The following is a 24,561-nucleotide window of genomic DNA, read 5'->3' as shown; positions in this document are numbered from 1 at the left end:
CCAGTAGCTCCACTCTCATCCCCGCCTTCTTAGTCACTGCTGCTGCCAGTTCCCATTCCTTTGGCTTCAGCAGGAGCAGCAGCAAAGAGGGCAACCACGGGTAGGATCACATAAGTTTTTATATGGTGTTCACATTTGAAAATCTAAATCACCTAACATCCTAGACCAAGGAATATGCTTTGAATTTTAAGCAATCCCTACCTTCCCACATGAGGGGGCTCCAAAAGGTTCATGTAAAATGGAATTATAAGATGATGGAATTTTTCCCATAAACTGTTTGAAGGTCCCTTGTATTTTACTACCATTATGATAAAGCATATAAAATTGCTGTTAACTGTTTTTGACCTACCCCCCCAAAATGGTGATTTTTATTCTCTCTTTTGACCCAGGAATTTCATCCTTCTCTAAAACATATATGACCTACATAATATCCATAAGTATGTTTATTAGATTACTTGTCATAACAATCGAATTACAATTATTTTTAATCCTTTCTCCTACAATACATGTCAAGGTTTATAAACAGTAACTACATAACCTTTATTTTTTATGTTTCATGTAGCCTTACATTCTGTCTGGTACCTAGCAGTTCTTATGCTGTGAATGGCAAGAGCAACATATGTTTGAGAGGGGGAAATGGTTAGGTAAATAGCTTATCAAAAATAAAAGTCAAGTTCTAGTGAAAGTTAGCAAGCAAATGTCATTAACACCAAGATTGGTTCAAAACTTATCATCTGTTGTTAAAATCAAATATTTCCTGAAAATATTGAGACTATGACGACCCTCTAACAAAACAAAAAACAATTTTCTTTATTCAGAGAACAATTACTGGCTTTAATTCAACATTTTGATGCAAAAGAGGGTGAAACAAAACAGAAAATGCTCTGGTTAATTTCACTCAAATTTGTAAAAAGGTTCTGATGGGTGGGTGGGGGTGGAATCCTAATGATTCCAACAGGGTTACTAGAATGCCTGTGGCTTTCCATCTTTGTTATCGTGTGTACGACCTTTTAAAATATACTATCATTTAAAAATAGTGTTCCCTTTAAAATTTAGAAGTATAAATATTCTTATAAAATAAATTAAAATTGTGTGTTAAAGATAACTGTATACTTCCTAAGCCTGATCATTAGGTAAGTGAGCCCAAAATATAAAGTACAAATTTCAAATTTTCTAGATCTAAGAGAAAACCTAATAAGGAAGTATGAAAACCTTATTTATGATTCTTAGACCTGGCTTCTTAATTTAAAGTTCATTTTCTTAGATCTTCAATAGCAATTTCAACACTCATCTAAGTTCATGGTACTATCATTATAGGAAGATATTTTACAAGCACTTAAAGTAACACAGATTATGAATAAAACAAAACTATCTTTAACTTTATCAGTTAAGATTTTTTTCATGAAAAAGGAATGTCATCAGTCAATTAAATGTAATAGGCACAGTTGATCAGATTTCAACCTGCCCCAACACCAAACAGGCAATATTCTAGCTAACTCTTAAAAATTATTAAATCGGTAAGCATTATCATAAATGCACAATAAGAACATTCACAGATAAAAATTACATGTTAAGCCACAGCATTCCCACAATGATCGTAAGCATCACGACAAACTTATTTTACTATATAATCTGATTATTAAAAATTAATCTGCAAATATTAAAACAAACGAAGATAGACCAAATTGTTTTACAGGATTAATTTACAGTCACTGAGCGCCACCTACAGGCACACACTCACGTTTTCTTTATAACAATGTTTAAAACAAGATTTCCATAAAATAAACTCCAACTTTCCCAAACTTTTAATCAACAATATGTTAATCAATGGCTCTCACCATTTAATGTTTCACATTAAAATGACCTGTGGTCACTTTACATTTTCTTATGGTATCATACCAAAGATTCTGATTCAACTGATCCACATGGTACCTATGTATCAGAATTAGGTCTCCCAGTAATTCAGACATTGAGATCCTGCTTCAGAGTTTTACCAGCATACAGCTTTTAAACCATGTTTTGCACTCAAACATTTTATTTCTCCTAAAATTATTTGATTCCCACTGTGTTGACCTTTCCCCCCTTTTTAAAGATTAAAATCAAGTTCAGTTGTTATGTCTTCTTCCAGAGGCAATAAAGCTCAGGTGACTCCACTGAATATCCTCCATCTTTACAATATGTTTGACATCAGATGCAATGAAGACACTATAGAGTGGGTAAGAATGCTTACTGTAGAAGTTCTGAATCCTAAATACTCATTAGATAATCTGTAGAAGTTATCAAGTACTAGAATCCTAAATAATGTACACTTGTAGAATTTAGATACTGGTTAGTTTCGCAGGTGAGAGAAAAGTGAACAGAATGAGGGCTTCTGAGTAACAGCAATATTATGCTTCTTGTTCTGAGTGATGGTGCTAATGGCTATGTCTAGTTCGTAAAAAAATTAGAAAGGGGTGTATATCGTATGTGTGCTTATAAAATACCTTCATGCATATGTTTAACCTTTCTAAGTTTTTTAAAAAGAGTGGTTTTGTTGGTTTTTCTCTTATTTACTTTTGAATGATGGGTGAGGCTTAAACCTATTCATAAACTGAGGAAAAAATGATCAGTGAAGAGAAGATGGTGAAGACAAAGGAAGGAGAAGATGAAATCATGTCAGATGACTAGAGGATGCCTCTTCTACTGGTGCAGAAGAGATTTGTTGTTAGCTGCCATCCATAACGCACAGACGCATGTCAGCAGGACAGGTTGCAGGACCACCTTGGGAGCCGTAGGGGTTCATTATCTGACTTTGGGAAAGAGACCACCAGGCCTTTGTTTCTCCCAGGCTACCGTCATCTGGAAGCTCCGTGAAAACTTGTTCAGCATGACAGCACACAAGTCTCCAGTGACGGCAGTCATACGTGCGATACCTTGGCTGAGAATCAACGCAGGTCTCCCTCATAGAAGATGCGCATTTGACTACTGGCCCCCGCCCCTCAGTGCCTCATCAAGACAAGGAATAAGCGCAGTTCAGACAGGAAAGAGCTTGACATTGAAAGTGCATTAAAGAAGCTTTGAAGATCAAGCTGTGGCTGCAAATTAAACCAAACTCATTGCCGGCTAGTCAATTCTAGCTCACATCGACCCCATAAGCCAGGGGTGAATTGCCCTGGTGGGTTTCTGAGCTGTAAATCTACATAGTAGTAGAAAACCTCATCTGTCTCTGGCAGATCGGCTAGTGGCATCAAACTGCTCACTTGGGCTGCATTTAGCACTCCAATGTGTAACCAATAAGCCACTAATGCCCCAAGTCTGCAAACTATATAAAGAAAACAAAAATCCTCATAACTGGACCAAGAAGCAGTAATAGCTATTCACCTACAGGGAAATCCAATCAATACAACTGTTGTTCAAATTTATACACCAACCAAAAAAGCTAGTAATGAAGAAATTGAAGAATTGTGCCAACATCTTCAGTCTAAAGCTGATCACAAGAGCAATCAAGACACAATGATACCTATGGCAGTTAGAATGTAAGAGTTGGAAACAAGGAGGAAGAAACAGCACTTCAAAATATGGCGCTGGTGACAGAAACAAAGCTGGAGATCATATGATAGAAATTGGCAAGACCAACAGTTTCTTCATCACGAATACCTGTTTCAACAACACAAACAAGTCCACTATACATGAGGACTTGTCCGAATGGAGTTCACGGAAGTCAAATTGACTATATCTGTTGGAGGAAAATAGGAAAGCTCCATCTCAGCAGCTAAAAGCAGGCTGACCAGGGGACTGACTGCAGAACAAACAGACCGTCAGCTGCTCAAATGTAAGTTCAGGCTGAAGCTGAAATGAAAACAAGACCACGAGAGCCAAAATACAAACTTGAAAATATTCCCCCAGAATTATATAACATTTCAAGTAAAGATTTGACAGCAACACATCTACTGGTAGTAACCATTTTTGTTGTTTACAATGAATAAGTTATTCTTACAAATTCTACCATGTGCTCTCCAGCATTGTTTATATCACCAAAGGTCTATGTACAACTACCAATTCTTCTTCATTTCAAAGTTTTGCATTCCAATCACCAGTAATTATCAATGCATCTTGGGTGCATGCTTGATCAATTTTAGACAGCAGAAGTTGATAAAAATCCGTAAGTTAAATAACAGTCATATTAAACTGAACTTTCTTGTAGATGTATAGATACTATCCTGTCAATGACAGCATGGTACTTCAGGATAGACCTTGAAATTTACCCTTTTATGATAAATGCTGCACTATCCCTCATCAGTTTGTTATTCACCCCGTAGCAGATCACATGGTTTCCTGATGCAAAATCACCTATATGAATTGCATTGCATTTCTGACAACTTCCCCTTTGTCTGGGTTCCTTCTTCAAACACTCCCTGTTCTGATGAAAATTGGAGGTTTGGAGCTACTTATTCTCACTAGGAGTTCTACAACATTAGAACACCCGTCTTAAAGTGTTCATAAATCCACGTCACTAGGGTCAGCTGCGTATTGAAGAGAACGCTCTTTCCTAGATTTATTTTCAGGGACTTCTAATCTGAAGGGCTCATATTCTGGCACAATATCATACAATGTTCTCCAGGTATTTGTACAGTTTTCACTGTCCCATATTCTCATAAGTAGATCCAGGTCCAGTCCTTTTTTAGAAGACTTCTTGATCTCGAAGTTCAGTTAAAACCTGCCCATCACTGGTGAGCCTTCAAGGGTTTGAAACACCAGTGGCTTAACTGCTACCATCACCGTACCACACAGCTACAACAAACTGTATGGCACACTAAAATACAAGTGGCTACTAAAGAATATTTTCAAAACCAACTGAATAGAGGAATCAACCTTAGTTTAAAGGGACATACATTACCTACCCTAAAGTAATATGAACTGAATTCAAAAGAATGGACAGACCTAGAACTAAAAAAGAAATTAAAATTACCCCCAGCTCCCCTGGGGGGAAAAAGGGCCCAGAGGGCTTCACGGGTGGATTCTACCAAACATTCAAAGACCGGAAACCAGCTCCACTCAAACAATTGTAGAGTGTGGAAGAGCACTTTATGAAGTATGCACAACCCTAACATCAAAATGCGGCAAAGAAGTCGCCAAAAAAAAAATTATAAACAAGTAACTTTCATGAACATAGACACAAAAATTCTCAATTAAAAACCCTAGCCAACAGAATCCAACATTATGTAAAAAAAATTACAACATAAGCAAGTAAGATCAAGTTAAGTCTGGCAAGGATGGTTCAACAATAAAAAAGTAATCACCATAATCCACCACCACATACATGTAATATAGGCAAGGGTTCACACAATCACATCAATCAGGAAGAAAAAGCATTTGACAAAGCCCAATACTCATTCCTTGTAACAAATGATCAACAAGATACAAAGATAAGGTAAATTCCTCAGCATAATTAAGGACCTGGTGTTGGGCTATTTACAAGGCTGCCAGTTAAACCCACCAGCTGCTGTTCAGAGGGAAAGATGAAGCAATCGGCTTCTGTAAGGATCTGCAGCTTCAGAAGTCCTTTGTAGGATTACTATGATTTGGAAAGCTCCTTCCTAGTTGTATTTTTGGTTTTTATGGGAGTGTATTTAAAAACAACAAAACCATAGCCAACAGAATTATCAATACAGAGAAACTAAAAAAAAAAAAAAACTTCTCCCTGAGAACAGAAATATAGAAAGAATACCTTTTATCATCATTTATATTCAGTATTCCAATGGAAGTGCTAACAAGAGCAACAAGATAAGAAAGGGAAATAAAAAGTATCCAAATTAGCAAAGCAGAAATAAAACTATCTCTTTTGCAGATATGATTCTAAGAGAAAAACTCCCAAGATTAAGCAAGAAAATTACTGGAACTAAGTGAAAGATCCAGCAAAGCACCAGAGTACAAGATCAACATATAAAATTTAGTGGATTCCTTTACAATAACAAGGGATCTCTGAAAAGAAAACCAAGAAAACAATATCATTTACAATAGCCACCCAAGAAACATTTAGGAATCATTCTGGCCAGAACTACAAAGCACCTACATAAAGAAAACACTGCGGCACCTAAAAGATACCTACATAAATCAAAGAATACACCATGTCCATGAAGAAGACTTAATATTTGAAAATGTCAGTACTTCCCAAATCGATCTGCAAATATAATGCAATTCTGACCCAGATTCCATCATCATTCTTAAAAGACATGGAAAAAGCATTCACCAATCATTTATGGAAAGAAAAGACATAGATAAAGAAGAGAGTCAGAGGCCTTACACTTCTTGATCTCAAAACCTACTTTAGAACCACTGTGGTTGAAGGAACCTAGTACAGGTAAAATGACAGACATACGAGTGGGCACACACCCCCCCAAAAAAAAACAAACAAACCGGAATTATGTGAGGTGGGGCAGATCTGTTGTAGCACACATTTTTCTCCCTAGGCGAGTACTCAGCAACTCACTCTGAGTCAGTTCAGCCAGTGGAGTCACCTGAGAAGGTTCTCTCTGGTCACAATGAATTTTTCATAAAAGCAGTTTCACTTGAATCTCATTTTCTGTGATGGTCAATATAAGAGAATAGCATGTGCTGTGAGACTTTGTTTCCTGCTCACGAAACATGCCACAGAAACTGTTGTGATGTTGCACACAGCTTACAAGGACAGTGCTATGGGAAAACTCAAGTGTGCAAGTGGTTTTCTCCTATTAAAATAGGTGAAAAATGTCAATTGATGACAAACCTCATTCAAATGTCCATCAACTTCCTGGATGAAAATGTCTACTCATAGTGCATTTGGAGTTCATTCCAAAAGGTCAGGCTGTTATTCAAGCTTTCTATCTAGAGCAGCAGTTCTCAACCTGTGGGTCATGACCCCTTTGAGGGTGAATGACCATTTCACAGGCATCGCCTAATTCATAACAGTAGCAAAATTAGTTATGAAGTAGCAACAAAAATAATTTTATGCTTGGGGCTCACCACAACATGAGGAACTATATTAAAGGGTTGCAGCATTAGGAAGGTTGAGAACCACTGATTTAGAGGTTTAGAGTAATCTTACGAGATTACTTAATAGTATACGACAACAAAAGGCCTGATTTGTAGCAGATGGGGGACTGGTTTTGCCACCACGACAATGTACCCACTCACGCAGTCATCTCAGAATGCCAGTTTTTGGCAAAAAACAGCATGCTCTCTTGCCCTCTGCACCTGACCTCGCTCCATGCGACTTCTTTTAGTTTCCATGAATGAACAGGAACATGAAAAGGCAGCAATTTGATGACAGAAGAAGTGAAGAAAAAAACGAGGGAGGTGCTGTCAGCCATCCAAGCGATGAGGTTGAAAAATGTTTCCAAGAATGGAATTGCACATTTGACAAATGTATTAAGTATAATGGAGTAAATATATAAAGTATAATACCTATAACTTACTTTAATGTATTAAAGTAAATGCATAAAGTATAATTGAAGGTGAGAAGGTGATTTTGGGAAATAATTTATAATACACAGCTTTTAAGAAAAAGAATCCATTTTTCTTAGGGTACCCCCTTGTATTAATCAATGAAACAAAACTGAATCAAAAGATAGAGACAAAAGTAAATTCACCCAACTACAGGCAAGTGATCCTGGAGTCAACAAAAGTCGTAAGCACATTACATGAAGCTTCGATACTCTTTTAACCAAACGGTACTGGCAAAACTAGATATCTGTTTTTAGAAAAATAAAACAGGTATCATATAGCATTCATGCATACATAAATGAATGGAATTCAAGACACATATGTAAACTTAATGTAAAACCTGTAACTATAAAAATTATCAATCATAGAGACAGACCTATGCAACCTATACTATTTGATACCAAAATATGCTATCAAACATCGAAAAACACACAAAGAGCAGAAGACACACTAGATGACTAGATCCTCCTAAAAATTAAACATTCATATACACCAAAAAATCAAAAAGAGAACATTACCTTCACAAAATATCAAAAAGAGAACATGTATGGTGGTAGAAATATTTCATGACATATCAGACCAGAGACAAAGCTCCACAATTTATAGAAAACTTCAACACCCCAACTACAAAAATATAAATAATCCAGTTTAAAAATGGGCAGGGGTCATGAACACTGAAGAAGACATTCAAGTAGCCAACGAAAGGAAGAAATGCTCATGATAATTAGCCATTAAAGTCAAAACCTCCAGCCATAGAGTCGATTCCGACTCATAACAACTTGGCAGGCGAGGGTAGAACTGCCCCATAAATTTCCGAAAGTGTAAAGTTTCACGGAGTAAAAAGCCCTTTCTCCAGAGGACTTGCTGTTGGTTTTTAAATATTGACCTAAAGGTTATCAGCCCAACACAGAACCACTATGCCACCAAGAATCCTGGAGAGATATAAAGCAAAAGAACACCATCTCACCCAATCATTACAGCAACATTAAAAAATAATAAGAGAAATGGACAATAAGGTATCTAGAAACTGGAATGTTCAGACACTAGGGTGAATTGTAAACCGGTGCAAGCACTGTGGAAACAGAACACTGCTTCCTTAAAGTGCTGGGTGTAAAATAGCTAGTAACGCCACTGTTGAAACAAGGAAATGAAAATGGAAATAATTAAGCAACAATAGCAATAAAGTGAAATATGAAAAACTAAAGAACATTATTAAATCTTTTGAGTCCTAGAATCAGATGAACTGGCTCACCTGCGACTCACTGATTTCTTCTCCCCTTCTTCACCAGTTGGTTTAACATTGGCACTTGGGTCCTTTTTTAATTTTTTTGCAATTCTTTCTCTCATCAGTTTCTTTTCATCACCATCCATAGAGTCATCATATTCAGCACTTGCATCATCTTCATCCTGTCAAAATTAAAATTCAATTAAAATTCAATTTCCCTTTCACTTCCAGATCTCATATCACATTTTGGGGAAGGCAGATCTTTTATTTTGTTTTGAATTAGTAAGGGCTTCCAATACTAATGACATATGTACACAATAGAATAATCACCCATATAATAAAATAATATCACAGGGGCAGTATTTACCCATGGACAAAGTTTTCAGAAAGCTTATGAAAGAAGCGGTGGGATAAGTGGTAGAACACTGAGGAGATTGCAATGAATGCGATCAAAATGTGTATGAATTATCGAACGTACAACTGTTGATTTGTTCTTTAAACCTACACCCAATTCACAATAAAAAGTTTTTCAAAAGAGGAGAGAAAAGGGGCAACTAGGATAAAAGGAACTAACCAAAGTGGGTCATTTTTCTCTTCGGATTCTTTGATCAGGTGAGTTATGGTGAAGCAGAATTCTTCACTTCACACTGATAGGAATCCTAAAGCAGAGGTTCGTGAAGTTTGATCTTCACAGCACATGTGCTATCTGTTAAAAGTGTTAACTCCTAGCTTTTGTCCCAGATTTATAAAACCAAATTTTTAAGGCCGAGGTGATGGTTTTCTACAAACTAGTCAATTAATTAATTCAGAAGTACTAAATTCTAATAACCACTAACTTCTATGCTTTGGACTAGGAAGATCTAAAATACTCGTCTACTCATTACGCCTGTAGGGAAAGAAACATAACAAAGGTTTGGGCAGGCTGCAGGGCTTGGGGAGCTAAGAGGAAAATGACATCACCATGTCCAGGAAGGAAAAGTAAGTCTAGAGAGTGATTATGGAAGAAATTTTACAATTATGCTTGACATGCTTGAACTAGGAATGATATGACATATGTAATAATTTCCAAGTTATAGCAAATTTTAAAAAAATAGGCTCACCAGAACTCCATTCACTAACACTAAATCCTAGCTCCAATTTAAGAACATTTACTTCTTACATCATGGCCCTGCCTGACACTCAACTTTATGAAATTATCATTTAAAATAAGGATGCCACAGCAAAGTATGGTTTCCAGCTATCAATTGCTATAGTGCCTGGGGTCTTAAAGGCTTGTTGTATTCAAATAAGCAGTCATCTAAGCGAAGAGCCAACTATGGTAAATCCACACAGAAGAACATACCAGCTTGTGTGATCCAAAGATGACAATTACAAAATCTGAACATGGTGAAGAGAAAAATATCAGAGTTAAAATTATGAAAACCCAATTAGAAGAAGGCTATGAAGGACAGTGGGAGCCCAAAACCCATCTGCAGAGTATGTAGTTAGACTGAGGCACTGGGAGATCCGCTGTAGACAAAGGCAAGAGTCTCAAACAGCCTTACTGTCAAGGCAGAGACCGCTGTAATCCTGATTATGCAGGACTGAACTCGGAACCAGGCCAGTAGCCCTACCTGAAAAGACACGGCCTGAATTAGTACTGGGTGCAAGTATCTCTTAGATGTCCCATGGCAGAAATTTCTTTTCTGGATTTTTGACTGTTGGTGGGGGTCTTCTCTCCATTATGAATCATTTGTATTTTTGTCCTTATTACTAATATGATCTTATCCTTAACATCTTAGTGAAATTTGTCTTGCACTGTTTCCTGTTGGGTTTTCCAGCTGTGAAGCCCAGGAGGAATGGATGTGTGATAATCGCTGATACACTTTGTTGTAGGGAAGGCAGGGGAACGGGATGGGCGATGGGAGGGAAGCAGGATTTGGGGCGTAAACAGGGAGGGCCGGAGTGGGAAGAGAGCACTGGAACTGATAATGACTGCATAGCTCAGTTAGAAGGTGAGGTGACCATGGAGGTGACCATGGAGGTGACCATGGAGGTGACCATGGGGGGCTGGGGGTTCTAAATAAATGTGGTGGTGAGTGCCCAACTCCCCTTGATGTGATTGAATGACTCAACAATTGTATGCTATGTAAATTATGTGCCAATAAAACTGTTGGAAAATAAACATTTTTTAAAATACTCCCTTGAAAATCCATAAAATGTTCTCTGTGGGTGTGGTACATTTTCTGGGAAGGTCTACACTTGTAGTTATTCAAAGTAACTGGGTCACAAAATAGTTTAAGCAATGATACACTATCCTTAGATGACTTCACCTCCACACATGACCTAAAGAACAAATCCTTAACTTTACATCAGACCTTGTTCCTATCATATAATCCCATATTATTGTTGCATAGGTTTCTCAAAATTATCTTAATCTCATTGTGTACAAAACTAGTCTCACTATTTTAAAATTTTAATTATCTCCCACCTCAACTTTACTCTTTCTTTTGTACCCACTTAACAAAATGCCCAGGCCAAAAGCATTATGGTTATCTTAGATTCTTTGACCTCAGCTAGCATGATGTAAGACTCTTTCAAGTATATTGTCTTTCCAATGCACAGCTGTGGTCTTACATCAAGCTCTCCGCCTAAAAATCGCTTTCTAAAAAGTTTCATTGCCTCTAGTTTGCTTCTTCTAATTTGTCTTCTATAATATGCTGTTGTTGTAGTTCGGTGCCATTGAGTCAATTCCAACCCATCACAACCTTATACACACAGAAAGAAACTGCCAAGTCGTGCACCATATTCACAATTGTTCCTAGCTTGAGTCCATTGTTTTAGCCACTGTGTGAGCCCAGCATGTTTAGGACCTTGCCCTTTCTCCTTGCTCCTCTACTTTACCAAGCATGAAGCCCTCCTTCAAAGGCTGGTGGTTCCTAACAATAAGTATAAAATATTTAAACCAAAGTCTAGCCACCCTTGCCTCTAAGGAGCACTCTGGTTGTACTTCTTCTAAGACAGATCATTTTGTACTTTTCACAGACCGTGGTACTTATAATGTTATTGACCAGGAACACAAATCAAATACAGAAGATAAATCATTGTTCTACCTTCCTTATTCAATGTCCAACTTTCACATGCATAGGAGACAATTAAAAATACCATGACTTGGGTTAGGCCATCGTAGTCCTCAAAGTAGCATCCTTGCTTTTTAGTACTCTAAACAGGTCTAATGTGGCAGATCTACCTAATGCAACCTGTCTTTTGATTCCTTGACTGCTGCTTCCTAAGCATCGACTGTGCATCCAAGCAAGATGATATAGCCATGCAAAAATGCAAAGTTGGTCCTACAACTATCTTTTAAACTACCCTTGATCTCTTTCTCACTTTTAGAATAAAATTTAAAATCTTCACCATGACGTACAAAAAACAAACTTACTTCCCTCCTAATGATTCTGACTCAAAGCAATTCTATAGGACAGGGCAGAATGGTCCCTATGGGCTTCTGAGGCTGTAACTCTTTATGGGAGTAGAAAGCCTGATCTTTCACCCATGACCTACAAACCTTCTTTTTCCCAGTCTGCCTCCTGGGGAGTTCCTTACCATACTTTAATTGAAGACAAAAAATATCATGCTGGTTTACAGATGGCTCTGTACCATACGCAGATGCCACTCGTAAGTGGACAGCAGCAGCACTACAGCCCCTTTCTGGGATCTCCCTAAAGGGCAGTGGTGAAGGGAAATCTTACCAATGGGCAGAACTTTGAGCAGTGTAGCTGGCCATTCAATTTGCATATAAGGAAAAATGGCAAGATGTGAGACTATATACTGATTCATGGGCTATGGCTAATGGCTTGGCTGGATGGTCAGGGAACTGGAAGGACCATGATTGGAAAATTGGTGACAAGGAGGTGTGGGGAAGATGTATGTGGATAGACCTCTCTGAATGGGCCAAGAAAGTAAAGGTAATTGTATCTCACATGAACGCTTACCAAAGGATTACCTCTGAAGAGGAGGACTTTAATAATCAAGTGGATAAGATGACACGCGCTGTGGAGACTGGTCCTCCTCTTTCCTCTGCCACTCCTGTTATAGCCCAATGGGCACATGAACAAAGTGGACATGGCGGCAGGGATGGAGGTTATATTTTCCCCCTTTCAAATTCTCCCATCTCATCTTACTCTCCATCCTGTAATAACACTCCAGTTACATTGGCCTGTTTCTGCCTCTAAAACAATTCTCTCCTACTTGTAAGTCTTTTCCACATTTACTTTCCTCTACTTTTAGGAGTCTTCCTCCCTGCTCTTAAAAATCCAGGCTCTGATCACACTTGAAATCTCAGCTGTTATTGTCTACATGAAGTACTAGTTCAGCTCACTTTCCTGCTTCAGCATGCAATAGTCTCTGAGTTACAGGGACTACTTCATCCTTCACAACTTTTCTTGAGACTAAGCTAACTCCTAGTTTTCCTGTAAGACAAAACATTATCTCTTACAGAAAGGTTTCCTTGACCAGGTTAGAAATTCATCCTCCTTCAACTGCATACAGTATAGTGAGTGAGAACATTCCCTTTTGGCTGGAAAGAAACCTGTATTCATGCATGGAAAATGATATTTTTTGTAATGAATTATACAATGCAGATCAATGGGCTTTTATACAAAGCAGCATTTGGATAGCTTAAAAATTGAATTTCTTACACATTAAAACAAACTACCTTCAAGTTTATCAGCTTTGTTGGACAGCACAAATAACAAAGAACTATAGTCTTGAGTGAAATACCCTAAAATGTATGTATTTATAACACTAAAAATCATTGACCCCAAGCATTTCCCACACATCAGGTATGAGATAAACCCAACATTCAAATTTACAGCATTAAAAATAATCAAACTTTTCATTTTAAGCATTCAAGTATATGATGTCGGGGAAAAGCAGGCTAGAAAGTCATATATATGATTTTATATTGTTAGAGCAATATATACACATACTCTTAATTGTAAGTAAATGTATCCAATATTAACATATTTTTCCAAAATTTTACCTGAACTTAACGAAAGCAGTATACATAACATTTGAAGAAAAAAATAATCTATATATATTTTTTAAATTTTAAATTTCTTATAAATTTTCAAAATGCATATTTATACCAACATTAATACTCACTTCATCTAAATCTCCTGCTGCATCTTTTTCACTACAAAAAAAGTGAAATAAATAATCTTCAGCGTTAAAATGAACTAATGAAATTATTCAATAATCCAAAACTCTACAAAGTGTGTGCTGGGAATAATGTTCTAAAAACTTACTTTATTAAAGTAATTTTAGAATGGCATTATAGAATGAGGGAACCATTCAAAATAATATGTTTATAAGTATAACAGTCAAACATTTCTAAATAGAGCCAGAGCTATGCTCCATTAGTACATACATGAACTCACTAGAATACTAAATAATAATAAGAAATAGCAACAACCTACAGTGACATTTCTGGTAACAGAAGTTACAGAGAGCTATTTCTTCTATTGGTTTAAAGCAATGTAATTGCAGAAAGTGCAGGGACTAAATCCTTCAAATAAAAGAAAATTAAGAAAAGATGTTTTTGGGAATGAAACTCTTGAAAATGAGCTATATCCAGTGCAATAGTATCTTAGTTCCCCTTTGAAGCACTAGCCTAATGCATCGTTTCTCAAAGAGGAGCAAGAAAGATACAAGACAATTTTCTGTTCCTTCCTGAAAGGATGAGAAATCACAGTGGATCAGTTAAAAGGAAAGGATGAGAGATCACCCAGTGGATCGGTTATAAATAAAGGATGAGAGATCACACAGTGGATCGGTTAAAAAGAAAGGATGAGAGATCACCCAGTGGATCAGTTAAAAAGAAAGGATGAGAGATCGCACGGTGGATCAGTTAAAAAGAAAGGATGAGAGATTGCACAGTGGATCAGTTAAAAAGAAAGGATGAGAGATCACCCAGTGGATCAGTTAAAAGGAAAGGATGAGAGATCGCCCAGTGGATCAGTTAAAAGGAAAGGATGAGAGATCACCCAGTGGATCAGTTATAAATAAAGGATGAGAGATCACACAGTGGATCGGTTAAAAAGAAAGGATGAGAGATCACCCAGTGGATCAGTTAAAAGGAAAGGATGAGAGATCGCCCAGTGGATCAGTTAAAAGGAAAGGATGAGAGATCGCCCAGTGGATCAGTTAAAAGGTAAGGATGAGAGATCGCACAGTGGATCAGTTAAAAGGAAAGGATGAGAGATCGCACAGTGGATCAGTTAAAAGGAAAGGATGAGAGATCACACAGTGGATCAGTTAAAAGGAAAGGATGAGAGATCACACAGTGGATCAGTAAAAAGAAAGGATGAGAGATCGCACAGTGGATCAGTAAAAAGAAAGGATGAGAGATTGCACCGTAGATCAGTTAAAAGGAAAGGATGAGAGATCACACAGTGGATCAGTAAAAAGAAAGGATGAGAGATCGCACAGTGGATCAGTAAAAAGAAAGGATGAGAGATCACACAGTGGATCAGTAAAAAGAAAGGATGAGAGATCACACCGTAGATCAGTTAAAAGGAAAGGATGAGAGATCGCCCAGTGGATCAGTTAAAAGGATTGTGACTTCTTTACAGAAACCATTCACTGTTTTGCTGCACAGTAATACCAAATGACACAAAAATGCCTCCAGAAAAAAATAACAAAGCAACTGTCAAGCAGTTTCCTAGCACACAATTAATCCTAGATTATAAAAATTTAGTACATAATTTAAATTATTAGTTCAACTGTAAACAGCAAGAAAATAATACACGTGATTAGAGTGCTTCTCTCCATGGTGCTAGGAGCTTTTGACCACCTCCATTATCAGAACGGCTTTAGTTTTTTTGGCTAGGTTGAAAATCTGAATTATAAAACATACTTACACACAAAGGAGCAAAAAAACTGACCGAACCCAGAAAATAAGAACCCAGAATCACACCAGCATAAACTAACCTTCCAACAGCTGGGACAGAACTGAGATGTGGGTCATCCTTAAGCAGGTCATGACTACTTTTGCTTTTGCCCTTCATACTCTGGAAAGTAAAAATATAATTATAAGTGCAGGGAAGTGTGTAAATATTTTAAAAATTGACATGTTAACACAAAATCAAGTACAAATGTGGTTAGCAAAAGATATGTATCTGTAAAATTTAGTATAAACTGAAATTTTATAAATATGAAAGCTATGCTAATAACCAAAACTTAGAAATGACTTTTCTTTTAGATAGTGACATACTTTAAATAAATAAATCTATTGATTACCACCTCCACACACGAAATCTTCATCACAATTTACATACAACTAATTAATTTTCATGAGTCATATACTATAGGTTAGAATTGTAAGAAGAAAATAAATGCATGTTATTATTCTTCAAATAAGCATCCTATATTCAAACAACTAGATGATTAAACCTCCAAAAATCCATCGTCCTCAAGTTGAGCAACTATTCTAGACAGTAAAATTGTCTCATAAGGTTTCCAAGACTGATCATTCCAGAAGTAGATTGCAACATCGTTCTCTAACGGAGCAGTGGGTAGGCTAGAACCACCAACCTTCTGGTTAGCAGTCAAGTACTTTAACTACTGAGTCACAGAATGTCTTTATGTATATTTTGCCACAATAATTAATAATTAATTTCACATTATTTATACCAAAGAGTGATGACACAGCAAAATATCAAGTAATTATTTAATAATACATTTGTCCAGCTATGACAAATGTGTAAAAAATAAAAAATTAGAAGGAAGTATAGTGGAAAGAAGACAAGATGGTAGCTGGATTAAATGAGTTCTATATGTATTTCCATGAGGTGGATTTTAGGGCTAAATTTGTATCATTTGTGAAAATAGAATAATCCCATTAGATCTCAGACTGCTTGCCCACAAAGTGGGAATGATATCAGCTTTGCTTATTTCTAACAAGAAAATTCAGTATGCCATGTGAAATGTATACAGTTTCAATGTAGGTGGCTTAAATGACCTAAACTAGCAACAACAACAAACTAATACTGTTTCGTGCTACAGCGAAAATTCCTTCCTCCTTGATCTCCAGCTACCAGTACTTTTCTCTTATCCTCTAGAAAATATGCTCTTAGTAAGAGTTCCCCAAGTGAAGTCACAATCACAATTATCACAGCCCCTACTGCAAATGAAAATTACACTAACAAATGGCAGGACGATGATTAGAAATCAGGTCTCTATGCTCTTGGTCTATGACTAAACTCTATCATTTCCTTAAGTTGCAAATGTTAATTTTTAATTGTTAGTATTTTTTGAAAGTGCAACTTCATTTATCTCCAATGTTTTACTTTAAACATCTTGAAGGAAAAAGAAGAAAATAGCATTTGATTTAAAATGAGATTTCACATATCTGAATTAATCTGAATAATTGTTACCATTTCAAATAACGTTGGCAATTAAATTAGGAAAGAAATACACAATCAAACACATTTTAGATGTTTCTTCTCATAATAGATCTAGCATCTTGCATGCAAGTATAGAAACAAAGATAAGGAACAAATGATATAATTAAGAGACAGCCCCAAAGAAGGTGAAAATCAGATAGTTGAATTTATTTCATTAGGTCACAATAGTTTTAGAAGAGTAAATAAATACACACACACGCAAAACATATATATATATATCACTAGTTGATGGACAGTTGTTGAATAAAATATTAAATATTTCGAGTGAATTTAGTATAAAAAATTCAAAATTGTCTACAAACAAATCAGAAAAATGAGCATGTAGGAATTCCAATTTCAGACCCAGAACAAAGAAACAACCAGAACTAAATAAAGCACAGGTGGAAATAAAAGAAAGCCTTACGATGTGGTGACACAGAAGATGACCTGGCCAAGAAGTTAGGTCTGCGCACTTGAATTAGCTAGACTTCTAACTAGTTAACTGTGACCTTCAGCGCACAATGAGGAAAAAGTTATTAGTCAAAAAGAATTTCAGAGTCATTTAATCTAGTTTCCCACCCACTACAGGAATCTGCTTGACATCATTGTTGACTGGCCAACTAATGTCCCAATGCCTGAAAGGCATTTATAACCTCACACTGAAAGCCATTCCTTTTTTTTTTTATTTCATTGGGGGATCCATACAACTCTTATCACAATACATACATACACTGTGTCAAGCACATTTGTACATTTGTTGTCATCGTCATTCTGAAAACATTTTCTTCCTGCTTAAGCCTTTGGTATCAGCTCATTCCCCCTCCCCTCCCTACACCACCATCCGTCCTTCACAAACCCTTGATAATTTATAAATTATTATTTTTTCATGTCTTACATCGTCTGATGTCTCCCATCACCCACTTTTCTGTTGTCCATTCCCCAAGGAGGGAGTTATATGTAGATCATTGTGTTCAGGTCCCCCTTTCTCCCTGACCTTCCCCTTATCCTTATTATTGGACCTCAGGGGTTTATCTGTCCTGGATTCCCTTTGTTTCCAGCTCTTATTTGTACCAGTGTACATCCTCTGGTCTAGCCAGATTTGTAAGGTGGGATTGGGATCATGAAAGTGGGAGGGGAGGGGGAAGAAGCATTAAAGAACTAGAGGAAAGTTGTATGTTTCATTGGTGCTATACTGCACCCTGACTGGCTCGTCTCCTCCCTGCAAGCCTTCTGTAAGGGGATGTTCAGTTGCCTACAGATGGGCTTTGGGTCTCCACTTCACACTCCCCCTCATTCACAGTATGATTTTTTTTTTGTAGTTCTTTGATGCCCGATACCTTATCCTATCAACACCTCGTGATCAAACGCTGGTGTGCTTCTTCCATGTGGGCTTTGTTGCTTCTGAGCTAGATAGCCACTGCTTGCTTACCTTCAAGCGTTTAAGACCCCAGACGCTATCTCTTTTGATAGCCGGGCACCATCAGCTTCCTTGACCACATTTGCTTTGTCTTCAGTGATTGTGTCGGGAAGGTGAGCATCATGGAATGCCAATTTAATAGAACAAAGTGTTCTTGCATTGAGGGAGTACTTGAGTGGAGGCCCAATGGCCATCTGCTACCTTAAACCTATAACTATATAAGTTTATATAGAAATATATATATACTAAACCTATAAATATATGTGCATAGGTCTATTTTCCCATTATCATATATTTACATATGTGCAAGCCTGTATTTAGATCTCTATAAATGCCCTTTGCCTCCTGCTTCCTTCCTCTATTTCCCTTTACTTTTCTCTTGTCCCACTATCATGTTCAGCCTTCATTTGGGTTTCAGTAATTCCTCTAGGTTATATTGCCCTTGATCAAGCCCTACCATTTCTCTTACACCATTGACTTTGGATCACTTGTTCCCTTGTCCCTGGGTTTGTTAACACCCATTTCCTTTCCCCCTGCCTTCCTCTCTCCCACTATTGAAAAATTTTCTCGTCAACTAAAGAGTGGAAATCTGCTTGTCGTGTGATTTCTGACCAATGACTATAGTTTTACCTTCTAAAACTACAAATGAATTAACAATGTCTGCTATTAGGCATACTACATAGAGTTTAGTTAAATACAAATAGTATAGTTGGCAAAATGACATCCATAGATGTCAATGTCCTAATATCCAGAATATGTTATCTTCTATGGCAACTTGGTTGATCAGTTATATATTTTGAGATGAGGAGAGTATCAAACCAAGCCCATTGTAATCAGTGTTCTTAGAAATGAAAAGAAGGAGCCAGAATCAATGTCAGAGCAGTGTAGCATCAGGAATATGTTAGCAACCAATACTGACTTTCCTGTGAAAGGGGTCAGTCAAGACCAATTGCAAGGGAATTACTTTATGTAGCCTGTCTAGGCAAAGCCTCTAACTCCTACCAAAGACCTTTCCCTGCATGGGCTTGGTAAGAAAATGGGGGAAGTAATCGGGAATAGGGTTCCTTGGACTGCCAGCCTTTTGTGTATAAAATGATAACTCTGAGAAGCAAGAGGGATCTCATTACCAGTCTGAGTCAGGGGGAGAGCATGTCTTCTGGACCTGTGATCCCTGCACAGTGAACCTACTGGATCCAGATGCAAGCTGCGCCATGAGATCAGCAGCAGCAACAGGAGAACTGGGAGCATGGAACACCGTGATTGACTTCTCAACACACAGAGCAAGTTAAGAGAATGCTTTGGAGCAGAGTAGGGTGCTTCCAGGCACTTCACTGGGGCAGTTGGACTTGTTGACCCAGGAAAGCAGAGCTCAGTGCCTTTGAGCTGAGGCTTACTGCAGTGGGGTTAGGGCAGAGAGGCTTACTGGACACTTACCATAATTCAGAGGGCTGGCTTTGCTGACCCACCTAACCTGAGCTGAGTGTCTTAGGGCTGAGGTTTATAGCAGAGGGATACGCCCCTTTGGGTGTTTATTAGCAGACCTGAAACTCTGTAACATGGCCTGGTGAACAACTATCCTCAGCATCGCACTGGCATTACAACTTGTTAACTTTCTTAATAAACTCTTTAATCATGAATTTTGTCTGTAAGTTCTATGTTGCCATTGAAATGAATATTAAGACATTAGAGAGATAAAAGAGAGAATATTAAGGCACTGTAACAATAAATACAGATGACTTCTATAAGCAAGAAAAGGCATGGGAACTAATTCTCCCGTTAAAAAGTCCCTCAGCCCAGTGAAACCCATTTCAGACTTCTGACTTCCAGACTGTCAGATACTGTGTGTTGTTTCAAATCATTAAATTTGTGGTAGTGTATTTCATCAGCAATATAATACTAATACAAATATGTTGACATATTTTAATTAGTTATACATAGATAACTAGAAAGATAAGTAAATTTAAATTTAATACAATTTGATGGGAAATGAGGTCTCTGGGTAGGGTTTTTTTTTAAAGTGCTTATCTACTAAAAATTGATCGTCTGAACCCACCCAGCAGCACCAGGGAAGAAATTTCTGGTGATCTGCTTCCACGAAGATTAAACTCACTGCTGTTAATTGATTTCAACTCATAACGACCCTACTGGACAGAACTGGACAGTTTCTGAGGGTTTCTGGCTCTGTAGGTCTTTAAGGGAGCAGAAACCCTAATCTTTCTCCCTCAAAACAGTCAGTGGGCTTGAACTGTTGAACTTGCAGTTAGTCGTTCAACTTGTAACCCACTGCACCACCAGAACTCCTAGTCCATAAAGATTAAAGCCTAAAAGAAAATGTTGGTACAGTCCTACTCTGTAACATGGGGGTTGTCATGAGTTGGATGAGACCTGACAGTACAGGATTTGGGTTTGGATTTAGTTACATTTGTTAAAATTAATCAATAATTTGAAGGGGCAAACACATTTTATAAATTAGACTGTTTAGAGCTTCTGAGTAACTCTGAGCAAGTGGTTTAGCAGCACTCTCCACATCATACATTTCTGGAAAAGTTTAAAATTTCTTAAGATAAACAGAACATAATGTGCTTACTTTCTTCTCAAAATAAGGTGTGTTTGTTTATCAATGTTAGTTCTTCTGAGTAAGGAAAAAGCCCATTTATAACTTTGGATTTGAGGTGCAAAGGTTAGTATGTCTGCTGTGAGAAAAATAACATGGATATTACTGATTGTGACACACGACTACCTACCGGGGTTCTTTGTGGTGTCCTGCGTTACATGTTAGGCTGCTAACTACATGGTCGCCAGTTCAAAACCACCAGCTGCTCCATGAGAGAAAGATAAGGTTTTCTACTCCCATGAACAATTACTATCTCAGAAACTCACAAGGCAATTCTATTCTGTCCCATAGAGTGGCTATGAGTTGGAATTGACTCAATGGCAGTGACTTTGGTTGGGTTGCTATGGACCAAACCACTCAAGCACCTGTCATTTTACTTGCTCCTAAGCACTCACTGTCTGACTGTAAAATTTTACTTAGAAAATATTTCCTGACTATTTAAGTTGTACATGAATATCCATGCATAAATTTAAATGAATACAGACATTTGACAGGAAATACTGCTGCCAAATATGTGAAAGTTTGGACCTCTGTAAGACAAAAACTTATCAGTGAAGAGAAACTCAGCTATATCCCTCTCAAACATTTGCAATCTAGGGTCATGTTTTCACTTAGCTTTTCCTCCTCTACAACATGTCCAGTTCCTCAAGCATTCCTTGTGTGAGATGGTTTATGGCATCATTCCTGCCTGTGGTAGTTATATAATCTGTTGTCAACTTGAGACTATTCAGAGTGAAGAGGTGGAGTTTAACCTGTCGATCAGGTCGCAGCTTGATGAACTCATTTGAAGGCACTAAAGGGATAAACAGCTCACAGAAGACATGACAGGCACTCACTCCCTGGAAGACATTCTTGTTTACAATCCATATGGAGTTATGCTGGTGGTAGCCAGAGCCTTGGAGCTAGAGAAGGTACATGGAGACTCATGCCAGGCTTAAGATGCTTCTACCGCCACTGGATCCACAAGACTTTCCACCCAATGGCCTGTGATCTTCCTGCACTCGGTGTCACTGCATATGTTAAATGAGTCTCAAGAAGAATTTACAGATTGGCATTGGACATCTGGGCTAATACCGAACTTATGGACTTATCTGGACTGGGCTGGGATGTTTTCTTAATGTATAATTGCTCTTTATAGAAAGTTCTTTCCTATACACATTTGAGTGTCTATGAATTTGTTTCTCTAATCTACCCAGACTAATACATTGTCCTTCCTCTGGATGCATTGTCCTTCCTCTGGATAACCTTCTTAATTGTGCTCTGAAGTATTCAAAATGCCAGCAATGTGACCCCAACAAGGCAAAGAATGTTCAATCTCGTATTCCAGATACCTTACTCTTAATAATTAAATGAGGACTTACTGGGTACTATGCCTTATACCTATTCAGCTCGTTTTTTGTTCGTTTGTTTTCAGTTAGTTTTACTGAACTAAAATACAGAATGTACATTTACCTGTATGACATTTCAGCTTACTAGTTCAAATTATCAGGTGCAGTGGGCAACTCTGGGCAGAAATGTACAATGGCTAGAAATGCATCTGATTATACTGCATCCCAGAGCATATTGTACAACACTGTCCCTAAGAATACTATGAGAGACTCTGACAATGTGCTTTCCTGAAATCAAGGTAAGATTATTATGGCACCCCTCTACCATGAAATCCTATCAAAAGGGAAATGGGGTCAGTATGGTAAGTCATTTAATCAGAGTCTTAGTTTCCTCATCTATAAAGAAAGGAAATTTGACTAGATCCCTCTGTGCTATAAAACCCTGAGATTTTATCAGGGAGGAAAGATACTGAACTAAATAATGAAGGAATGCTAACCCCCGCGGGAGAGGCGCCTTGTCATGAATAATGAGTGGACTGAAGGGGTGTCTGTAATCACACACTGATAATCCAAAAGCCAGAGACCACTCTATCTCATTTCTCTTGTCACATAAAGCAGTTTCAATCCCAGATTATAACAATTATTAACTTGTGATCAGTTAGATCATGGCACTACAGAAGCTACACATAACTTTTGGCCATTGTAAAAGATGCTTCCAATACATATAAAAAGATTTTGGTTAATTTAAATAGTTTCTACATATATATTTAATATGCTGAATTAAATAATATGTATATATTTCATTGCACATAGAAAACAGCTTAAAATATTAAGGTGAGATGCAAATACATATTTAATTTATATTAAATGTACATAAAATAATATGTTAAATAAAGATATAATTGGTACACACACATATATTTTTTTCTATTAATCAGACTTCCCTTTCCTTATCAAAATTTCGCTTTATCAACAGGAAAAAGGGTATTTTAAGGGTGCTTACATTTTGAGATGTTCAGAAGCAAATTATACAAATATATACTCCAATACATGAATTCTATGTAGAATTAGTACCATGAGAAAATCTTTCTCTTCAAGATAATTTCCTTTCTCCTATCAAAAAATTTCAAAGATTCTGGTTGTCATTCTATTTTTCTCAAGCTAGTCCACTGTATTAAATAAAGGAGACAGAAGAGCTAACTTGTCTATAGCAATATTTGGAAAATCTACGTAGCATGGCAAGACTGATCTGTACTTGAAAATGGGTTGTTGGTGTGCCATCGGTGCTGACTTAATCAGCAGTCTCTATTTTACGTCTGTAGTGTCTAATATTCCAAACCTATCTACTTCGTTGCTCTGGATTCCAATAATCATTGCAATGGGCTATACACATTCACAGACAAAATTCATGACTAAAGGATTTATTAAGGAAGTCAACAAGTAGTTATGCCTGTGAGAAATGCTCGGGGCAGTTATTTATCAGGATAGGTTACAAAGTTCTTTCAGGTCTGCTCCTAAATACCCAAAGGGGCACACCAGTCTGCTGGAAGCCTCACCCAAAAGGCTCCAAAGGTCAGCAAATCCAGCTCCCTGAATTAAGTGCTCAGAGGCACCCCACTCCAGTGAGCCCCAGCCCAAAGGCCCTCAGCTCCATTTCCAAGGGTCAGCAAGCCCAACTTTCCCAATAAAATCCCATTCTACAGGTCAGCCTACTGCACAGAAATACCCTTACTTTGCTCTGTGGGTAGAGAAATCTGTCATCACTCTGTCCCATGCTCAAGATTCTGGTTCTGCTGGTGCTGCTCCTCTAATGATAGAACAGTCATCTGGATCCAGGAGGTTCACTGCACAGGAATCTTGAATCCAGGGGACATGCTCCTCTCCTGGCTCTATGCTGGTAATGAGATTCCCCCATCCTCTTTCTCAGAGGTCTCATTTTAAACACATCAGGATGACACTCCAAGGAATCTTGTTCACAAGTACTCATGGGTGAATTCTATCAGTATCTCCCCACCTTCTTACCAGACCCAAGCTGGAAAGATCTTTAGGTGGGAATTAGAGACCTCGGCCAGAAAAACCACATTAAATAA

General features: G+C 37.6%; 1 protein-coding gene across 1 annotated transcript in view; it reads right to left on the bottom strand.

Moving 5' to 3' along the window:
• CWC27 (CWC27 spliceosome associated cyclophilin) overlaps positions 1 to 24,561 on the bottom strand; it is a 277,596-nt gene that overhangs the window by 218,896 nt on the left and 34,139 nt on the right. The window contains exons 8-10 of the mRNA XM_075541081.1: positions 15,659 to 15,738; positions 13,832 to 13,862; positions 8,714 to 8,868 (exon numbers count right to left, since the gene is read on the bottom strand). Coding sequence (XP_075397196.1) covers positions 8,714 to 8,868; positions 13,832 to 13,862; positions 15,659 to 15,738 — 266 coding nt within the window. The remainder of the gene's footprint in view (positions 1 to 8,713; positions 8,869 to 13,831; positions 13,863 to 15,658; positions 15,739 to 24,561) is intronic.

The sequence above is a fragment of the Tenrec ecaudatus genome, chromosome 2, assembly GCF_050624435.1.
Source record: "Tenrec ecaudatus isolate mTenEca1 chromosome 2, mTenEca1.hap1, whole genome shotgun sequence".
Taxonomy (NCBI): Eukaryota; Metazoa; Chordata; class Mammalia; order Afrosoricida; family Tenrecidae; genus Tenrec; species Tenrec ecaudatus.
Note: the sequence above shows the minus strand (reverse complement) of the source record. Positions and strands in the feature narration are given on the sequence as shown.